At 38.9% G+C, this 22,003-nt stretch overlaps 2 protein-coding genes across 3 annotated transcripts; one reads left to right on the forward strand and one right to left on the reverse strand.

Moving 5' to 3' along the window:
* Positions 1 to 323: 323 nt before the first annotated feature.
* On the reverse strand, positions 324 to 8,406 carry LOC115742927. 2 transcript variants are annotated; one of them, XM_030677473.2, is made up of 7 exons: positions 7,916 to 8,406; positions 7,305 to 7,581; positions 3,166 to 3,215; positions 2,942 to 3,058; positions 2,059 to 2,817; positions 1,496 to 1,712; positions 324 to 1,327 (listed from the first exon to the last, which is right to left on the reverse strand). In XM_030677473.2, the coding sequence occupies exons 2-7, from the start codon at positions 7,570 to 7,572 to the stop codon at positions 813 to 815; spliced, it is 1,926 nt and encodes a 641-aa protein (XP_030533333.1). In that variant the 5' UTR covers positions 7,573 to 7,581; positions 7,916 to 8,406; the 3' UTR covers positions 324 to 812. The 2 variants fall into 2 exon arrangements, with proteins under 2 accessions (XP_030533333.1, XP_030533332.1); XM_030677472.2 differs by having other exon boundaries at positions 7,305 to 7,610; positions 7,916 to 8,404.
* A 2,691-nt stretch (positions 8,407 to 11,097) lies between these two features.
* Positions 11,098 to 11,911, forward strand: LOC115743006. The gene has a single exon (XM_030677581.2). The coding sequence runs from the start codon at positions 11,197 to 11,199 to the stop codon at positions 11,782 to 11,784; it is 588 nt and encodes a 195-aa protein (XP_030533441.2). The 5' UTR covers positions 11,098 to 11,196; the 3' UTR covers positions 11,785 to 11,911.
* The last annotated feature ends 10,092 nt before the right edge of the window (positions 11,912 to 22,003 follow it).

A 22,003-nucleotide genomic window follows, 5' to 3' on the forward strand; every position in this document is an offset into this window, starting at 1 on the left:
GGGGCGGTATAGGAGTCGTTTATCTTTCACTTGATGCAAACTGTACTAAATCTTTCTAGGAAAGAACAATCAAGTACTTCGAGAATGACCGAGAATCCGGTCTGGCAACTTGTCATTGTGGGGAGAGCTCCTCGGGAGTCTCAAACTGGAGTAGAGGAAGTGGGTGTGGGCTCAATGGCAGAACTTTGGTCGAGTCCTTCATCCACTCGGAGCTGCGTCTCGGAAGATCTTCCTCTTTAGAGGCGACCGCGGACCAGCTCCTGACAGTCTAAGAGAGAGAGAGAGAGAGAGAGAGAGAGAGTGCTACAGAATACAAACAGTTTAGCAATGAATGCAGCATTCCATTCCAATGTGCAGCATGTGAGGCTCAATACCCAGTTCGTTTCCAAGAAAGAAAAAATTCATCTCCTCTGAGAGGGAGGGGAGAGACTGTCTGAGTCTATTAACATTGAGAGCTGAACAGACTTGCACTATACTTCATCATCATTCTATGAGGGTTACTATCAGAAAGGTATAAAGATCAAAGGGGCAAAAGCCGATTCAGTCGAAAGCTTCATGCCTGCTTCTGCAGCCGAGCAAAACCACGGGCTAATAAACTGTACCTTTGAAACTGGACTACAACTTCCATTTGGATGGACCACGACTAAAATTTGTAGGGGAGTCTTGATCCTGTAGACGGTCGAAACCGCTGCTATGTTACTGTACACCGAATTTCATATAAGAAAAAGAAACAGATTAGCATCACCAGTCACCAGTCACCAACACCTTGTCTCCATATTCCCAACAAAACTGCCTCCCACCCCACTTCAGGATTAATCGAGAATAGATATCCCTTCTTCGGCAGCTTGAGTCATCAGTTCTACAGCATCTGCTATTTCAAATAACCTGTTGGCGGACTGAGGGTTCTCAATCGATGCAGTTCTTTTCTCATTGCCAACGGCAACTGTGGCAGTGCCGCTACCACCATTGCGGTTGGTAACGCCAATTGATGTTTGGACATCAGATTGGCTGAAACAGGTCTGCTTGTTCACTCCTACACTTTCTCGGAGATCATGAGATGCAGATAAATCAGGCAATTCTTTCTCTTCTGTGATCACTTTTCCCTTCTTAGAGGTTGAGACGATTTTCTGAGACCCCGGTGGAGATTTGTCACAGTTAGGTGCCTCTTCAACAGGAGTACACGATGAGGACTTAATGCCAGCAGAAGAATTTGCTGATAGAAATGCATTGATGTCAGGTTTTGACTTAATGTCTACCCATCTTTGATCAACCCATTCTCTTGACACACGGACTTTCTTTTTTTGGAATGTAGCTAGCCTGCCTTCGCCTAAAATAATGGCAGAAAAGAAACATTATTTAGCCAAAAAAGCTTAGCGGATTTACACAATCACAAATTAGTTCCTAAACTCAGACAAATGGCAATTTACACATGAATTCCAAGATTCAGAAACAAAGTAAGGGCAACCCATCAAGAGTTTGCTAGATTCGAGCATACCTGGGAAATAAACCTCCAGACTATTCTTTCCAGAGACTTTAAGTCGAGTCACAACACCTTCCCACCAACCATCACACCACCACGCATCTACTGCCATCCCAACCTCAAACTTACAGTCACTAGAATTCTTGGGAGGGCGTGGCCGAATTGTTTGTCGGCCTGGGCACCGCATGCCCAATTTATCAGGAGAAGCCACCTTGACTGCAGGAACCCATTCCTGTGATCAAGAAACACGGAATTCATTTGCTTTTTCTAAACTTTAGTTCGACATTTGATATGAATCGTTAATGACCAGAAAATGCTCACATTCCGGTAATACAGCTATATATCTCTAGCAAATGCTACTGCTAGCTTGGAGTTTCAACTAGAATAAAATAGTTAGATTGTCAACTAATTCTACATGATGCATGATTAGCCTATTCTCTATGCTGGAAGACACAAGCCCCATGTCAAAATGCCCCAGCACGAGCATACTGACTCATTAACACCAATGTCTCCTACTTCCAGTTCAGAAGAAGTATCTAAAAAAAAAAAAAAGTTAAGATATTCAGACGATTCCATACCTCGAGTTTAGCAAAATCATCTGCATCCAGTAGATCATCGTACTTCACTTTCAGACGCTTCTCCGACATTTGTATGATTTGGCATCTAAACCAGCAGCCTCGAATACCACTGTCTTGGCAAAGCAGCTCTATCTTATCGTTAACCCTAAACGAAAAGGGAACTTCGGGTTTCGCGGTCAAAATTTTGATGCCCGTGTTTTTCCTTGGCAACTTTAATTTCAGCTTAGGGTATGCCGATGGAGTCTGGCTCCGGGGTTCTGAAATTTTAATGCCCGAACCACCACTTCCATCAATGGCCTTGCCCTCTTCCTTATCCTCCCCATTCTTATTGGGGACCATATTTTTGGTCTTACAGACAAAAGAACTATCAAGACAAGACAAAATTGCTTGGCTCGGGTAGCCACGTAATTTAGCGAGTGAAAAGGGCTTGACCTTATTGTTCTTAAACTGCCTCGAGCACATGTATATTCCAGCAGCTGAGGCCTGTGAAGCAGAAGCCACGCACTTTTCATAGTGCTGTGCAGTCAAAACCGCTGCTGGACCCTCAACACATTCGGCACTGATCATCTGAACATAAGGTGTTATAAGAACTTCCCTGGGATGCAAGTTCAACTGAGGAATTACATGCTGAACTTCCTCATTCTGGTAAAACCAGCGCACTTTCACCTTTTTCAGTCCTTTCTTATCCTCGTACATATCTTCCACATAGCCAAGGTATAGACAACCTTCTTCGGCCATGATCAGTGCAAAAGAATGGATCTGAAAATTAAAGGGTTGAAATCTTAAGGAGAAGAAAGTCCATATTTTCTATGACAAAATAAACAAGGTTGATGGATGGGCTCACGGCAATAAATTAGCTTTTGGAAGAAGTGCAGAGACTTACAGCAATGGTGATATCTTTTCTGTGAAAAGCTGGATAATGTGTGAGCTGTTTAGCACAAACCCAAGCAACACCAGCCCACTCAATCTCTTGGTCTATAGCTTTCAATTTCCTAGGAGGCTGAATCAATGATGTGAAATTCTTTAACATAGGAAATCTCTAGGGCAACAAATCACAGTAATCTAGCAGGCTAAACTCTAGCTTTCACAAGCAAAAAACATACTCACCACAGTTTCATAGGAAACCAGAGCTTCAACTGCGTCGTCAGTCTCTGAATCTGCATGAATAATCCAATCTTGTCAGAAAAATTCAGGACCCAGATAAAAGCACCATGTTCACTCATAGAATTGCAGAGCATAAAGGTAACTCCTACTTCACATAAATATCTCAACCAGACAGAAGAAAAACACAACCACCGACACTAAATACCCTATGCAAAAAAAGGGAATTATAATTTCCATCTCATAGTGATTTGATTGACCAAAAGACAATAAACCATAACAATAAAGGTGCAAAGAGCATCATACCGACACTGACAGTCTCGTCATCATACAATTAAACAGTGTAAGCTACCCAACTGGCATCATCCATGGGTTTAACAAATAGCTCGATGAGACAAAAATCAAGACACTGAACATGACAAACATCGCCCTTGTCAAAGCATGCTCCACTATAATAAAGCATTTTGAGCAGAATTTAACTTTCATTGAGGAGCTACAATAAAAAAATCTCAAGACATGCACACACAGGGAGAAGATGGAGGTGTTTGCGTACTTAAGTTATCTGAAAGGGTCAAATGATTATTCTATCTGAGCGCTAATGAGCAGACCAAAGTTTGTAATGGAGAAATAGAGGAAAAAAATATCAATTAACAAAGAGTGCTTGCAGTTTGGCTAGGCCAGTACACAAATGCACAAGGACACACACAGGTGTAGACACCGAACACAAAAAAAGTCAGACAAAAACACAAGCATGCAAAACAAAGCACAAGACCAATGTCATGGGCAGGCAACGATAAGCAGGCACCACGCCACCAGACACAGATGCACCAAACAATGTCTCAAACCGAAGGCTACTCAAGAGTGCCATAGAGTGAACCCTAAGGCAACACTGGCCCTTTTTGAGTCCGTGATGAAAAAAATCCTGGGGTAGGATTCAACACTCAGCATCAGTAGTTCTTCCAAAGAGTGCAAGTTGATCGAGATGGACCAAAATGAAACAAGTGGCAGTACTTATGATGCTTCGTGTCAGATCTCACATGCATGACCAATAAATGCATTGGCATTTTCCTCTCTACGCGACAACCCCCCAAACCTCTCTCTCTCTATTGGCACTTTAATACAAAATATGGGAGTAATAGCATCATCATAACAAAAATCTACCTCTCTAAAGGCGTGTTTAAAATCGAAATCGACCAGCTTTCTAATATCATTAATAGCATCCATTCTACAAGGAAAAGTTTAGCATAATCATGGGCGAACTGCTCCATAGATCACGCCGACCCAGATAAGGATCAACAAACTATAGAACTACCAAACTACAAACAATTATCGAACAACAGAGTAGTGAGCTATATGCATTAAATATGTACAACAAGCTCATAATACCTTCTTGGGATTTGTTACCCAGATAGATCTATGCAATCACATGATGAACTAGACTCTTGAAGGATATCATAGGACTCTTTTCGGAAAACCACCAGCTAATCAATCAAAATCTATCAAATAGAATGAAAAGTTCATTGGAAATTTTTCAAAAGTCCATCATAAAAGTGAATAAATTCCAGTACCAAAAGGCAAAAGTAGGCAAAGCCGATGCACAACATCAGTTTGCATAGCAAAGAAAGGATCTGTAAAATCGACAAACAATAGCGTGAAGCAAGAGCAAACAAATAATTTGTAATTGGAGAAATTGATGATACCCATTTCATAACAGCAGTCAGCGTGCTTCATTGAAGAACTCATCACAGAAGACCTCTCTCTCTCTCTCCTCTCCAGACAAAAGAAAATTTTGATTCTGATCAAAGAACAGTTGTAGCACAAACTTAAAAAGCTTGCAAAAGACACATGAGTGCAGCTCATTTCCCAGAGAGTTTAATATAATCTCTTCTGTAATATTGGCAAAAAATCTCTTCAAAACGGCAACTATATAAATGCGGTCCTTAAGGAAAACAGCTAACAGTCATGACAAGATTTCACGGTAAGTCAATAAACGTCCCATATCCAATAATCTCTTCCCTCCCTGGTGCCATAGGCACATGTGCACTTGACTACATACTAGAAAAACTTAGCACCCGAAAAGACAAAGACGAAATTAATACAAAGGGGACACGGAGAAGACTCATCTTCCATAATTGTACTGCATGAACAGAATCTTCTGCATCTACACATAATAAGCAAGCAAATCACTAGTCCGCTCTTTAGTAATTGAGTGTGCATGTAATGGTAGCTCACTAAACTCCGCACGTAAGCATATGCAGGGATCTTAACATCACAGTTCAAGGTTATGAGCCTCGAAACAAGGAAGACCACTCAGCCCATGATGCATAACCATCATATAAGTCAAGGGTCCACATCATTATCATATGCAGGACCACTACACCATGGAGGCTTTAAACAAATAACCTCTTCAGTAACATAACAAATAGGTAGTATTAAGTAGATATGTATCTTCATTTCACGGTGATCAATGCAATGTGAATCTCCTGTTTAAATACTAAAATGATTCTGAAGCAGGAACAACCAGGTGATAAGGCTTCCTATTGCTGCTGCTGCTGTGGTCCTCGAAGAATGTAGTATTGCGGATGATGGGTTTTCACAATTTTTAGGCAATTCTACATTTTAAGCAATTCAATTCCTAAAGACAGAAATGACACTAAGAATATCCCAAAGCGAAATACTGAGTGATTCACATCATTCAAAGTCCACAAAAACACAATTCTTGAGATGAATAGTGTAATTACCAGTAACACAAGGGCCAGTGGAGCATTCAAGAGTAAAGACAGTGAGAACCTTTTGCAAAAAATAGCTTAAAATAAAAGGAGAAATTCAAAATTTACTCCAGTAACAGTGTTTTATTGCAATATCACCAAATGAAAAATGGATATTAGGTGGACAACTTCCTTGGAGATACATCTGCCCAACATGGTAAGACTATGTGATAGCAAGCTGACTACGTTATAATGATGGATTACTAATTGCCAACACTCTAATGAGACTATATGATAATTATCTTCATCAGCTTTCTTATTTTCAAGAAGGTGACAGGAAACTACTCCTACAAAATTTGACAAGATCCAGAAGTCAAATTCGTATCGCACTCCCTTAGAATGCTTCCATCCAGCAAACGGTCCAATTGAAGTATATACATATCACCTAGGGATGATTAAGATCCTTCCTCAAACCCAGCATCATAAAAGAAGTGCAATTCTCAACACTATGATTATAGCGTCTTTCGCTTTCTCCCTCCCACTTCACTTTCATCTTCGTTATTTGGGTTTGAACGGCATTAGCTCCTTACTTAAATAGAGTAATCATCACCCTCCTTAACTATCAACTCCACTATTTTGGTCTTCGGCAAATGCATATCACTTTAAGCGATGGTCCTTTAACACCTAAAAAATCTGATGCTGACACATGTGCTAATCTGGAAAATCTCCCGAAGGTTATATAGCCAAAAAATGGTCACTTAATGCGAATAACTCAAATTGGTGATGCTCAAACATTTATTATGAAACAACCCCCAAAAAAGTCATTTTTAATGTCCTTAACCAGACATTGCCACCCCATTATCCAGAGAGATGAGAGGATGTTTACCTCAGTCTCGAACATAATTGGACATATTAAAGTTTACAAATGATAATGATGCAAGAACCACGATTAGCCAATGAAATGTGATTGTCAAAATTCTAGATAAATGAAAATAATGTTGCACAGTTATAATGATTTTCAAAGGCTAACTCCACCATTATGAGCTCATTCCAAGGACAGTAACAATTCTCAAAGGAAGGGTAGATTTTTTAGACCTTCTTTCTTCGAGCACGTGTGCTCAATATAAAGTAAGAAGACATGTATGGGTTCTCTATTGAATTGACTACAGCATCTAGCGGTGAGTAATTTACACTAGGAATGCGGAAACATAAATGTCCTGAACCTGCCTCTCCACACGACCGTGTTTTACCTCTATATTATTCTGAAGAGAGGGTTTGCAAAACTATCATGGCATCACATATCACAATTCACATACTAGCCAAAGAAGCTTGACCTATGAACTCATTTGTTGGAAACCAACTTGTACAAACAATTGATATAACAATGCGAGGGAAACAAATGGCATTTAGAAAACATTGAGCACTCATAGAACATACTTGAAACCAATGAGGCGAGCAATTCCACGACTTCTCTTCTAGCTCGCCACTTTTTGTACCCTTTGATCAACCCATTGGACCCGTATAACTGCACAAAATCATCCGTCGCGATATACATCATGTGCCTAATGCTCCTTTCAGTCCCAACAACTGCCAGCAACGAATTCCCCGATGCATCCTTCAAGTAAAAATGCACCACCCTGTTGCCTCGTTCGGCACATATGATCCGCTCCTCCCATGCCACGAAACCATCCTTATCGTCAGACATCCTGAACCTCTTGACCATCACAAGGGTTTCACTTCAACCTCAAGACATAAAAAAAAAAAAAAAAATATTCCCTCAATTCAGGTCTACTTAATCAAACCCCTTCAGTTGGACCACCAACACACGCTTGGGAAAGACAACCACAAAACCCTAATATCACTTCAACCACTCCTAAAACCTTCAGCCCACGTACAAACCAAACAAGAAAAACGAAGCCCGTTTCAAGCCCCTGATAACAAAAGCTTGCTCTAGCGTCAACACAGACAAAGCAGTCGAAAAACAATCACGGGTCGGAGAAAAATCACGAGGCTGAGAAAGAGAACGAGCAAGAACGGACAGAACTCACAGGTTTTCAGAGACATAAAAACCGAGTTAACGAAGCTAGCGCCGCGCAAATTAGACACCCCTCCCAGACAGCTCCGAAGACGAGATAATGAGAGTGATCGAAGAGGGGAAAAAGGCGTCGTCCGGTCAAGAACGACCCAGATAAAGCGAGAGAAAACTGAAGGGTCTCACCGGTATCAAAGGAACAAGAAGGAAAAAAGGAGACATCTTTGACACCAGCCCAGCACACAGAGAACAACAATGGGCGCTGTAATGTGTTATATAGTCTGGCCGCCGCATGCCCAGAGAGTAAGGGGGGAGAGAAACGAGCGAGAAGTGGGGATTTGGGTTTAAGAGACAATCGCAATCCGCCAAATTCGGCAGGGGAGATAGAGATTGAAGTAAGCCGACCGCAGCGACGCGAAGAAGGAAAAAATTCGAGCATCGTTGCACAATCAGCTAAGCATTAACGATTAACGAGCGAAAAAAGAAGAGGAATTTTTTATTTATTTTTATTTTTTTTTGCGGTTTACGGAGCAAGGCAAAGTGGCCAGGAGACGACAAAAACCTTTCCCATGCACCGGTTTTGTGTTAGGTGAGGGAAAAACTTGGCCTGAAATTCGGACGCAGAAAAGTATTTTATCAAACGAAAACATCTGCTTTCGATTTCTAGAGCAATTTTCGCCGTCTACAGACATCCTTCGAAAAACACAATTTTTTCTCAATAACAAGTTGCATAGGAAAGGTTTGCTCAGGATGTTTTCTGAGGCCGATGCGATTTTGTATTTTTGTACTTGCGCCCGATGATTATTGCATCGCTAAAACTCCATGCATGGCGGAGGTGTATCGTGGTAGTAGTTGGTAGGTTGGTTTCGACGACTATCGATTCTACTGGTATGTAATATGGAAGCATGATAAGCAGACGAAGGCAACGGTATCGATTGGTGAGCGGTGATTGGCAGTCAAAAACGATTATTGAATGCTTTTAGAGAAATCGATTTTCTGGCGATAGCCATGGCCACGATGATTATACGATGAGCATCATTAAGAGGAGGTGCCAATGGTAGTTAGGCAATGATGATGGCTGGTGCTGATGCTACTAAATATGGTAGTTTTGTGATCGATAATGTCAAGAATGGAAATCACGACGGTTATACATTGCTTATCGAAATAGTGTAATTTATGTTAACACTGTTCTTCAAGTAAATGGTACAAACTTTAATTATGATTGTTTTGTTAGCAATAGCATTATCCTTAATATCAACAACTATTAATCGACAAAAAGAAGTTTGCTATTTGTCGATACTTCGTGGTGACTTTACAAAATTGTCCCTCTAGATAAAATCGTGCTATGCTCAAGTGAAGTTGTTGCCTTTCGTTGACGCCTTTAGTTGGCTACTATGGTATACTTAGTCGGGAGCTCGAGGAGACAGTGGTTTATCTTGTGGCCGATCTCAGAGCTCGCTTCTCTCCAACACGTGAACCTATTTGATACAAAACTATATGAACGACTCAATATTTTTCAATTTGGTGATTTCATCGATGATTTTATTATTCATGTACATTATCCTTCCATTTAGAAGCATCTCAAATTTAAATTGCGGCTCCTATACTATTTTGTACTTTTAGGAATGTTTTAATTCGGTCCCTAGATCGTGTTTTTTTTTTTTTTTTGCAATACCATAAGTCTTCATACCAATGTTTTTTTTTATTTGGAAATGTCCCTATACAATTGATTGATAAGGTTTTAAGTTCGGTTTTTCATAATCTATCCCAAATGAGACTTAAAATGATGTTGTCTACAGTTAAATACATGGTACGCATGCGTGGTCTTAAAGTTCATATTGATGGATTTATTAATAATTAAATGTGTTTCTGTAAGAATTACTTAATAATGTCATTTAAATTTGACACCGGATACTAACAACCTTCCCACAACATAAACGGGAATCAATTTGATATGGACTTGTTCATAACACAATAATTCAAAGATTTCTAATAACCTATCTAAGTATTTTGCCTATAAAATATTGAGTTAAAAGTTATGGTATAGTATGTAAATACTATCTAATTTTTGTCTAAAAGTAGTCCTAGCTATATAGATCTATGCTATAGCCCGAAAAGATATAAAAGTATAATGAAAATGAGGATGTTAAGTTGCATAGGATGAAATCATTCATTTTAGTTAGACTTTCAATCAGGTTGGCCACACTTATAGGATGTAGGAATTACCAATTAATACTTGATTTTGACTTGTCATTTTCATGAGATTTCGGATTAAGACATGATGGAAGGAATTAAATTCTCGTTGAGAAATAGCAGAAGGACTGACTTTGTGAATAAAATAAAGTACAAGGACTAAATTTAACATTCCTAAAAGTACATGGACCATACATCGACGCCACATGCTCAAGTGCAAGAACCGACTCAACATATTTCATCTACATTTGGATAAAAAAAATTCGAATTTTGTTTGTAAATTGTTACCAAATAAGTTGGGGGAATTTATGCTTTATTTATGTAAAAGTATAACTTGTGGCAAATGCATTTGGCACAATTTTTTTTTTTTCAAAGCTCTGAAGATGTTTTCAAGAATAAATTAGAGGAAGATAGCAAAGGTAGAGTTTTTCAATTTAAAATAGGAATAAGTGCGTTGGAAGTCCTAAAACTTGCATAAAGTGCAATTGAGTCCTAAAATTTTCAAAAACTGTAATTAAGTCCTACAACTTGTCGGAAAGTGCAATTATATCCTAAAACTTTCAAAAAGTGCATCAAGTCTTAAAATTTATTACGAAAGTGCAATCGAATCCTTTTGCTGATTTCATTTTCTGAAAATTTTGGGACGCGATTGCATTTTCCGTAATAATTTTTAAGACTTGATTGCACTTTTTAAAAGTTTTAGAACTCGATTGCACTTTCTTGATAAGTTTTAAGGCTTGATTGTAGTTATTGAAAGTTTTGTGGCTCATTCACACTTTCGTGACAAGTTTTAGGATTTCTAGTGCACTTATCTTTAAAAAAAAAAACAAATGTAATGGCCACAACAACAACAACAACATCAACAACAAAAAAATCTAAAATGAGTGAAGACAAAATTTCATGGAATTATTTAGAAAATCTTTGGAGCCAGGCCTGTCGTAGGGCTTCAATTCTCAGCGCAAGCCCATCCTCATCTCGAATCTTGACCAAGCCCGTGCAATGATCAGTCTACCATCGTTATCCTCTCGTTCCGTCGATAAGGCGCACCAGAAAATGCCGCCACTCATCCATACGAGCTAAAAAAGAAACAGCGACTCCACAGAAATGAAGACACTAGTTCTGCAATCTCAGTTCCTTGTTCCAAGACGCACCAAGCTCCCCTACCCAAGATCCAATGCCGCCACTTTCATCCCCTCGAGAATCATCACATCTTGCAGTAAGCACCGCTCCCTACCATCTCCTTCATCATCATCATCGGCATCAGCATCAGCATCTTCCGAATGCAATTCCATTTCAAGACCCACAGGAGCCATCCAGAAGTCCCAGAATCAGCACTCCCATCGTGTTTCGCCAGATGGGTGTTCAAGAAAGGCGGTCTTAGGTGCTGTTTCGATTGGCGTTGTGCTGGTCCTCATGGGATTTGAAGACCACCACAGCAGGGCTCTGGCCTTTGGACCTGAAGGGCCACTTGCAGAGGAGTTCTGGGAAAATGTCAGGAGATATGCGCTCTATGCCCTCACTGTGAGCACAGGCGCTGTCTACACTATATTTCTGCCCATCTTGGAGCTGCTCAAGAACCCGATTTCCGCGGTTCTGATCCTGGTGATCTTAGGAGGTGGCGTCTTCATTGTGTACCAGGTGGTGGCCACCATGGTTGGGGTCAATGAATTCTCTTATGACTATGCATATTAATTAATCCAAAGTCTCGATTTTTTTCTGGAAGATAGATTTCTCAAATGTCTCTTCATTTTGCTCTCTGCTTTTATGTCTTTAACGCATGAACCATAACATAGTTCTTGGAATAGCAGAAGGTTAGCAAGTCTTGCTCATTTGACATAATGATGTTCACTACGGGTTGGTTTTGCTAATCTCATGGATGATGTCCTACAATGTCATCTGATGTACGGAATTTTGTAGCTGCGTTTTGTATGCTTGGCATATTAGAACATGTCCAGCTACAGAGTTTGCTTTGGATTTTGAGAGGGTTAAATGCTCGGTATGTTAGCTCAATTGGTAGATAGTTTGATTGAGTCCTTCATAGTCCACATCCATGTTAAGGGTGGTGCACAAATCTGTCTGAAGCCTCCTGTAAAACTCATATTGTAAAGCACTAGTTGTCTGGCCATCTGCAAAGGGAAAGAGGCCTAAATGGATTAATGAACACTTCATATTTTGATCCCAACAGAAGAAAAAGGCGCTTCCTTCAATTTCCGACCTAACTTCCTGATATAAGGTTATTGCAAAGATCTTCCATGTTCTACCATCAGCTGGAGGATACTCTCCCCGAGTTGTCTCTATCCTTAGAATTTGCCCTTTTATTGTTTCCTTGGAAGTGTGCAGGCTACAATGCTTTTCTGGAATGTAATTGATGAAATATGGCTAAACCTCTTATGTTAGTTTTGTCTAAACTGGGGAAATAGTTTAACTGTTCTATATCTGTTGATATCTGTTGTTCAACTTGTTCTTACTCGTCGAAATACCAAAGAGATTTTTTTTCTTTCTAACATCCGGGCTTCCTGCTTCCTGAATCGAAGAATATGATTTCGCATTTGTTCAAATCCCCTGAAAAATCTATGCTTGCTCTAGGGACTTCGCTTACTCTCTAAGATTCTGGACAAGTTCTATTGATTTTCACAGTTCAATGAACATTTTCACACATAGGTGCTTCTGAAGCATTTTTTATGCTCATCAGTGATCGTAAACTAATAAACTCTGATGTCTTCCTAAAGATCTGCATTGTGACATTGAAAAGTTATTTCTGCAAACCAATATACCAGAGGTCTTTTCTTTGAACACTTCACTCGTCCGACATTATCTCAAGCATGAGAATGGTGATATGTTTGATCTTTTACAGGCTTTAGATGTATTGTTATGCATGTTGCAACGCCCACAGAAATCGCATATCATATCGCTGTTTTATGAATCAGTGAAGATGGATTATCGCTATTTCTTATGTCACTGCATTTTTATGTGAGAGTACGTGCATGAACTGAAATCCAATCTAAATGATCAAAACAAGAACGAGTACATTTAAGTAATAATAACAGCACAAAGCCCTTGTCAATATCATGGCTAAATATCCGATCCTCCCCTGCCTCTTTTAGCCCTCATTGCTTCTCTAATGTCTCGTACAAATCCTAGCTGAATTGTCAACATTTGTGATTGTAATTGTTTTTGCGTTCGTGGTAATTAAACGTATCCAAGGAAAACATAGGGAAATCACCATTTCTGCAGGAAGAATTGCCATTAAAATCGGCAAAATTACTACTTAAGGGAGCTTCAGTTGACAAAACATAGAACACCGAGATGCATAACCGTCTCACTGTTCAATAATGCAAGCTAGACCAAATAACTTCTTTAAAAGTTGCCTACAAGGTCCAACGTGAGGAGGCTCTTGGCATCTCACCCCTAATCACAACTCCGTCCGACTAATTAAAATGCCAATCCTGCGCATTTTGTACAAGATCCCGCTTGGTTAGTTCCCCTGTTGGAGTTTGCAAAACTAGTTAGTGAATCAATTTGAGTAGATTTCTGTGTTCCTAGTATTGTTCCTCGATTTCCCCTTAGATGCCCTGTCTTAGGGGTGACTAAATGAAGATCAGATGCTATCTGACATGAATTTGCCTCTGTAAACATGACCTTCTGAATTCAAAGTGCTTCACCATCGGACAAGAGAAGAGGCAGGCTGAGGTGTAGAAAGTAGACTCTGAGACGCATCTAGGGGAATACCACTCAGGCAGAGTTTCATCGGCACACTTGATGAGAACAAACATTGTGTAAAATGCAAAGATCTATGTTCTCACCTATTTTAACTAATGTATCTTCTGAATAAAGTTAAAATTAATTGTATACACTATATCTGCCTAGAAACATAGGACGATCGGCGTTCACGTTAACGATTTCCGGCCAAAATTAGTCGAGATGGACTCAATTGTCATAAATGCAAAAGGTTTATAACTAAATTTATACAATTCAAATGTTTAGTATTTAATTGGCACAAATACAATATGTTTATGACTTTTTTAACACTTTTCCCGCGGAATATTTAGAGACCATATGAATCAGACATATGATGCTTTTGGTTTAGTTTGCTCAAGAGGCTTTAGGGCTCCAATGCCCCCTTGAGAAATATTAGGGTGTTTAGTAAGCCTTTTCAAAGGGCATTGGGCCAAATGCTAGCTTTGGAATAACTGAAAGCCCAATATTAGTGGGCTCTTAGTATTTTCGAAATGCTGAAGGCTCCATTAATAAAATAAAAAAATTAGTCAGTTGTCTATTTTACCTTGAGAACCTTACTAAAAGAAAATTTTAATTTTACCCCTCTCAGAAAAGTGAAACCCTAGATCAACTATTCATTTTCTTTCTTGGTTGAGGTGAGTGAGGGGCGACAAAGGAAAATTTGGCCGGCGAGGGCCGCCGGGGGTAAATTGTGAATGCACTGGATTAATGCTGATTTGTGATAATGTGGGACTTCTAAGGCAGCTGTAGATTGCTAATTTGCTATAATGTGGCATAATCAAGAATACGCTAGAAGTGGAATCTACTTCATAATTAAAACAATAGTAACATAATTAGGAGGATTTTGAAAATGCTGTAAGAATGTAGAATCGTCGGATTCTGTTGAAGTCAGGAATCTTGACTGTCTTATGCTCTCTTTCCCACTGTTTAGGATAACGTTTCTTCAAAGTTCGGTTCATGATATGTTTAGACTGCACCAACCGTAACGTAGCTTTGCCAAATAATTAATCTTAATCTTATATCTGAATGCTATTAAAGATGTGATATTTATGAAGGTGACACCAATCTAATCTCCCAAGCACAGTTATATTTTCAAGGTTCATGATTTAGTGGGAAAACAGCTTAGACTTTGCACCTAAAAAATAGCAACATCTAAGGCTCCATTTATTTCACTGAAAACAACTTTTAGTAAAAAAATTTTTTGAATTTTTCGACGTTTGATTCATAGAACATAATCTAGACAAGGAAAACATTTTCCATAAATGAAAAAGCACCTTCAAAAGTGGCGAATAATTTCATCTTTAAAAGGAGAAAATCATTTTGCCTCTTCTTTTCTCCCTATCTCTTTGACCTTCATTTTCTTTTAATTATTTTATATATATTTTCTTTCTCTTTTGGTTTTAAGTTTTTTTTTTGGTAATTTTCTATTTATTATTTTATTTTTTTCTTTCTTCTTCTACTAGTTGCCGACCACGGGTGAGGTTGAGCTTGCCTGAGGCAAGTGAACTTGAGCCTTGTTAGCCTCGCGGAACTGACAAGCTCGAGCCTCGCCGACCTTAGGCAAGCTCGTCCCTCGCTTGTGGTTGGTAGAAGTGGCTGCGTCTGAGGACGAAGGAAAACTGAAAATAAAAAAAGAGAAAAAAAGAAAATAATTAAAAAGAAAATAAATGTAAAGGAGTGCAGAGAGGAAAGATGAAGAGAAAATGATTTTCTCTTTAATCATTTTTCCCACTTTTGAAGGTATTTTTTTAGGTTGGTAGAAAATGTATTTCTTTTTTTTTTGTCAGAAAGAAAAATGTTTTCCTTGACTATTTATATAATGTGAACCAAATGCTGAAAAATCTGAAAAATCTTTTTCCTAAAAGTTGTTGTCAGTAAAATAAATGTTGCAAATTTTACTCGATGCTGACTTTTTGAGACCACATCACTGACTAATACTGTCCCGCCATGGATGACCTATATTGATTAGACTGAGAAGGTCGATTTAGTATGGCGAACAAAAAATCAATTTTCAGATGTGCATATATTTCTCCACCTAAAACACTAAACTTTTGGATAGATTTTTCTAATATAGTATCAGAGCTAGTTCTGTCACTTTTTTGCATGTCCATTCACCTTCATCAGTCAAATTTCACGTGCTGCTCCTAATCCGTTTTGCACGTAACAGACAATGTTGAGATATTATCCCATATTACTCAACAATTGAGTCTTATATACTCTTTACGTTCGTGCAATCTTTTTGTAATCAAAAGCTTAAAATTTTGGATTGGAGCTTTTAGCATGGCCGTACTTCAACATGCTAAAAGGACTCATGAAAGCCGTTCAATGTTCGTACTAGCAAGAGAAAAGCGCCAATGTGCAGATCCATTTTCGCAGAGCTTCACAATTTTCCCGAGGCTTCTGAAAATTCACCAACAGTAGAATTCCAGAGACATTCCACTTTTCATTTGCCCTTGATAGGAATGGAAGAGTCCTGAATGGACAGTGGACCATGATTCCAGGAGAAATATCATCTGCAGGTCATGCCATGCCCCTTGTTCAAAGAAATCTAGCAAAACGACAAAGGAAGAGGCAAAACCGGAAATGATAGTGCTAACAATCTTGGCATGAGATGTCTGTCTGCATTGTTTGCCATCTTCCAACGACAGAAGCAAATCGCATAAATCTAGTTCAGTAGGAAGAATCATTACAAGATCTGCTTGCTGATGATGTGGACTACATGAAATGTATAGAGGCAAAAAAAAAAAAAAATTTAGTTACTTCAAGAGACAAAACAATTCTTTAACTTTCTTTTACGTAGTTAATAGTTATGTCGTTGTATAGATTCTGCACACAACAAATTATGTGCCACATTGGTTAAGCGCGGACACGTATACGGCGATTATTGCTTGACCTGCATGATTAGATAAGGATAAAGACTCCATTTATTTGTGTAAGCAAATCTTGTTGTAGATTTAGCTAGAAGCTAGCTGCTTTGCAGCTAGCTACTTTTGTTAGCTTTATCTGACAAAGTTGGAATAAAAAAGACCTATGCGCTTCATGGTGGAGTGTGCCTCCAGAGGGGTCCTCCCACTCCTAGAAACGCTTGAACAACTTGAAGTCCGTATCCATCTCTGTTATAGAAAGTTCGTCCCATATTAACATACCAAATTCAAGAGGATACGCTTGCCCAATAGTGAAGCTGAAATGACAGATTTGTCTTTTGACAATAGTTAATTAGGGACAATGACGCAAATAGTCTACGAACTGTGGCCCATTGTGTAACATGATCCATGAATTTTTAATTCGTTCAATAAAATCCCTCAATATGATCCCTGAATTTTTAGTTTGTTCAATATAGTCCCTAGGCTTTTAGTACATTATTTGCTTGTGTTCAATGTTGTTCTCGCACAAATTTAGAAAACAACCTTAGATATTCACATAGTTCGGGAACTAAACTGAATATATTCCAAAAGTTCGGGGATCACATTAAACAAATCAAAAGCCAATGGACGATATTGCACATTGAGTTAAAATTCATGTACTATATTGAATAAATTAAAAATTTAAAGATCACATTGCATATGAGATAAAATTTCAGGGACCATTTATGTCATTTTTTTTCTTAATCGATAATATTCGAAGAGGTTGGCTAGGCCCATCATTGGTTTCCACGCTTTTCGAAAACAAAAAAGGCACGAAAATGCAATCCCCAAAGGGTATACTTGGAATTTCACATGGTGCTCCCCACCATAAGCTACAGCTCTTTAGGACTCTTCTATAAGAGGGAGATAACCAGGGGCACTGTGATTCCATGTCGACCCAAAAAAACCAAAAAGCAAAGAGAATTCCATCATTCACTTCCACAAGCTCAGCTTGCCTTTAGCTTTTGCGCCCAACAACGAAACAACCCAAGCAAAAGATGGATCAAAATGACAACTTGATGAAAGCCCAGAACGTTCACAAAACCAACAACATCGAGAACAGCCACTTCCTCAAGAGGGCTTTGAAACTTGTCATCTCAATCTCTCTGCTGTCTTTCGTTGTGTGTTATTCCGTCAGGATACACTCTCCTCCCCGACTCCTTCAACGTCTGCTTCTCCACGGTGCTGTTTTCGATCTTCACTCGCCCCCTCGAGAGGAAGTTCATGTTCCTTGTTTGCAATGGGATCTTGGCTTTTCTTGCCAAGAGCTCCTCCAGTTCTAGCAGCTCTTCACCATCTGAGTCTGACCTTGATGGTGATGATGAAGTGTACAAGAATCAAGACGGGGAGGAGGAGATCAAAGTATCAGCTCCCGAATCATCTGAAGTTGAAGCTGTGCCTGCTGAAAATGCCGCTACTATTGGCGATAACGAATACCAGGAAAACAATCTGGTTCTTGCAGCTGAAGGAAAAGAAGAGGAGGAAGAGGAGGAGAAACTTCAAGTTCCAGGAAAAGATAAAGGGGAAGGAGATGAAGGTGAGCAACAAGAAGAGCAAAGGTCACAAGAAGCTGAATTTGCCAATACAGGAGTCGAAGAAGCAGAAGAAGAAAATGAAACTTGGGTCGTGGAAGAAGATGACAGACTCAGCAAACAAGAAGAAGAAGAAGAAGAACCAGAAGAATGTGGCCACCCGAGGAGAAAAACAGAATCACCAGCAGTTGCTACAGGGAATGAAGAGATGATGAGTACAGAGGAGTTGAACAAAAAGTTTGACGAATTCATTAGGAAGATGAAGGAGGAGATCAGGATTGAAGCAAAAAGTCAGCTGATTGCAGTGTAATTGTAGGACAATCACGTACACGATGAGCGAACTAAAAGCAAATTCCATCAAGTGTTTGTCTCTTCTAGGGTGGATGACAACCATGCTCTCATGTTTATGTCTCTTTCAGCACTGCTAGTCCTGTCGTAGATCAAATAGCACTTGTAGTTTCATAAACAAAATGTCTAGCCTTTCTTTCTTTTACCCCCCTCGAGTTATATCACTGTGCCTAGCTCTTAGTGTTCCATAGGAGTCGCTATATGGAAGGATAAAATTTCTATGCATCTTCATCTTCTCTTTGCAGTTCTTCAACAAGAGTAGATTCCAAGCAAAAGGAAAGACGATCATGTCGGAATCTATAAAAGCAAAGTCCATGTTTTTGACGTCGCTTGTATTCATAAACTTTCAAACATCACGATCTAATGAGCGCCCCAAAATAAATAAAAAAAAGATTATCAAGCCCGTAATTTTGAAAATAATTCTTTAATTATTTGTTATTTTATACTTTTATTTAATGATGAGTATAAATCGCGTCCCAATATCTTTTTCTTTTTGCGTGAGACTCGGGGTTTTCACGGTGTGGTTGTGTCCAACGTGTAAATAGCGCCATCTTCCGTTGACTTTGGGACTGGAGTTACGTGGAAACTGCTGGAGAGAGAGAGAGAGAGAGAGAGAGAGACTCGCATTGTTGTTGGACAAAGTAATTATTACCGTGACAGAACTAAAAAGCCTCATGCTCTTTCAACTGTAATGAAAGCTGAAACTCACGAGTGACGTGGTCATATGGTGTAATGTCTCGGTGTACTGCAGAAAATCGAACTTCCGGTTCCTTGGGCATCAGAAACGAATGGAAGCACTAAATTATCAAACAGCAAGACATGATGACATCGAGGAACAAGATGATCATGGCCGATGACACAAGGAGTAACGAAAAACGCCAGCGATATTACAACTTTCTGCTAGAAGTCGTTTACAAGTTTACGTGGCATCATCTTGTCTTGTCGGATATTAATACAAGTCATCTTGGGTCAAATCGAGCTAGTATTCCTGGAAATAAAATTAAAACATATTTGATTTTGTTGGTTTTAAACAGATATCCCTCAAAGTGTGTTAAGTGTTTAGATTTGATTCCGAGATCACTTATCGAATTGACGCTCTGGTGATTGATAAGCAATATCAAGTCATCTGTCACATGATGACTTGACTCTCCTGACTGGCCCCTCCCGTTCTAGTGCTGCGTGTGAGGACAAGAGGATTTGCATATTTTTAACATGTTTAGCCAGAAAACAAAGGTAGTCATTGCTCGGACAATATTAAAAGAGTTTTGTTCTATGATTAGTTATATGATTGCACGTCATTGAAAAACTTAACACAAAAGTTGCTTATTTTTTTGACAAGGGATCGTATCATGAAAGCCAATACTACCTATGAGCCCTTATGTCTTTTGCGATGTTAGGATCGACGCACAATCACAATGAAATAAAACGTAGTGATAAAGATAAATCGACGCATGTGATTTTATCATGGTTTATCCTTAACTAGAACTACGTCCAGCATAACATTCCACTATAATTAGCATCTCGCACCTCTCATTACATCACTCAATTACAAACGAAAAAGAGTATATATAGTATTAACTATTTATGAGCCCTAGCTCAAGCCCAAATTACTAGTAAAAAATTACCGGCTTAAATCGTAAAAATTCTCTGGTGTCTAGGGGGTTCTACCCCCTTGAGACCCCTGCCGGGGTGACTCTCCCGAACCCCCGCCCGCTCATTGTGGAGCGAGACCCACGTTCTTTCTTGTCGTAGGGGAGTATGAGCCATACCCCAATATTTTGCACGATAATAATCCAAAGTTTAACATGACGACTTTGTATGACTCTTCAACTAATGCGTGTGGTGGGGAAAGGCGACGGAGACACAATATCTCAAACCGTCTCTTCCTTAACACGCCTTGTGTTGGTGTAAGGCCCACCAAAGATATGTACCGATCATACACACAACGAGACAAATTTCATGATCAAATTCACTAGCTACGAGAAGCAACCATGACTCTGAAATCTGAGCTTACATCTCAATTGGGACGATTACAAAAAAAAAAAAAAATCATAAACTAATTGTAATTATGACAATTTAGTCCTAAACTTTTTTTGTACTAATTTAGTGCTAAACATTATACATTTATGTCAATTCAATCTAATCAGCCAATTTTGACCGTAAATTCCTAACATGGTGCGGCCAATACCGACGTGCATAATTTTTAATAATGTTTTGATATTTTTTTGAATTCATTTTCTCTTCCAACGATCGGTAGAGGAAAAAGGAAAGAAAGAAAAAGAACTAGGAAGAAAATAAAAAAGGAAAAAGAAAAGAATAAAGATAGTTTAGAAAATTTGAAAAACTATTAATATATTATTAAAATTATTTACTTCAGTAATTTTCTATCAAAATCGGCTTGATAGACTAAATTGGCTCAAATGAAAAAGATTGGGGACTCAGTTAGCATAAAAAAAAATTTAAAATTGAATCGATATAATTACAATAGATTTAAAATTTTTTTAGTAATTTTCCTACCCCAATTATGCCATGCTTTTTAGACAAAGACAAGATGGCCTCAATTAGACTAGGCAAAACTCACCAAAGCCGACTCTTAGACAATCTAATCTTTCCAAGTGTTAGAAATTTTCCTTGCGATTGACACCCGCCCTCGTGTGCTCTCCAGTGGAGGAGCTCCAAGTGTCGGTACTTTCCGAAATGATTGCGTCCCAATTATTGCGTGCGTCAATCAATTTCAAGTAGATATGCAAGAGGAGACAGTAGAATACCATGAGTTGAGATTCCCTTTGGTTTCATCGTCAATTTCTTGTGGTCTGCATGATCTTGCTATATAATGTCAAGCTAAATGTTGGACACACTCAAGAACCCAATCATTTTGACCAAAAACAAAAGAAGAAGAAGAAGAGAGAACCCAATAATGTAGGGGGGTTGTTGAAACTTGAAAGCAATCATGTCTGAGCACATAAAAAACCCGATGGCATGGAAGATTAGAGCCGTGTTCGTAAATATCATTAAAATTATTAATATTGTCATAACCTAGATACTGAATGGGGGTCGCATCCTCAATCTCATTCATCATCGTGTTGATAATCAATAAGATGTAAGATTTGGGTCACATAAATTTAGGAAAATTTACCAAAAAAACTCCTAAACCTATTGTAGTAGTGCCAACTCGGTCATAATAAGTTTTTTTTTTTGCTAATTGAGTTCTAAACCACTTGCATTTGTGCTAATTCAATCAATCTGGCCAATTTTAACCGGTTGGCATTGACGTGGCAATTTTTAATAATGTTTTAAATATTTTTTTCAATTTCTTATGTATTTTTATTTTTTTCCTTCTCCTTTTTCCTCTAGCCGGTCGCTGGCCAGAAGCAAGGGCCAGCGAGGTTG

Source organism: Rhodamnia argentea, chromosome 9 (assembly GCF_020921035.1).
Source record: "Rhodamnia argentea isolate NSW1041297 chromosome 9, ASM2092103v1, whole genome shotgun sequence".
Classification (NCBI taxonomy): Eukaryota; Viridiplantae; Streptophyta; class Magnoliopsida; order Myrtales; family Myrtaceae; genus Rhodamnia; species Rhodamnia argentea.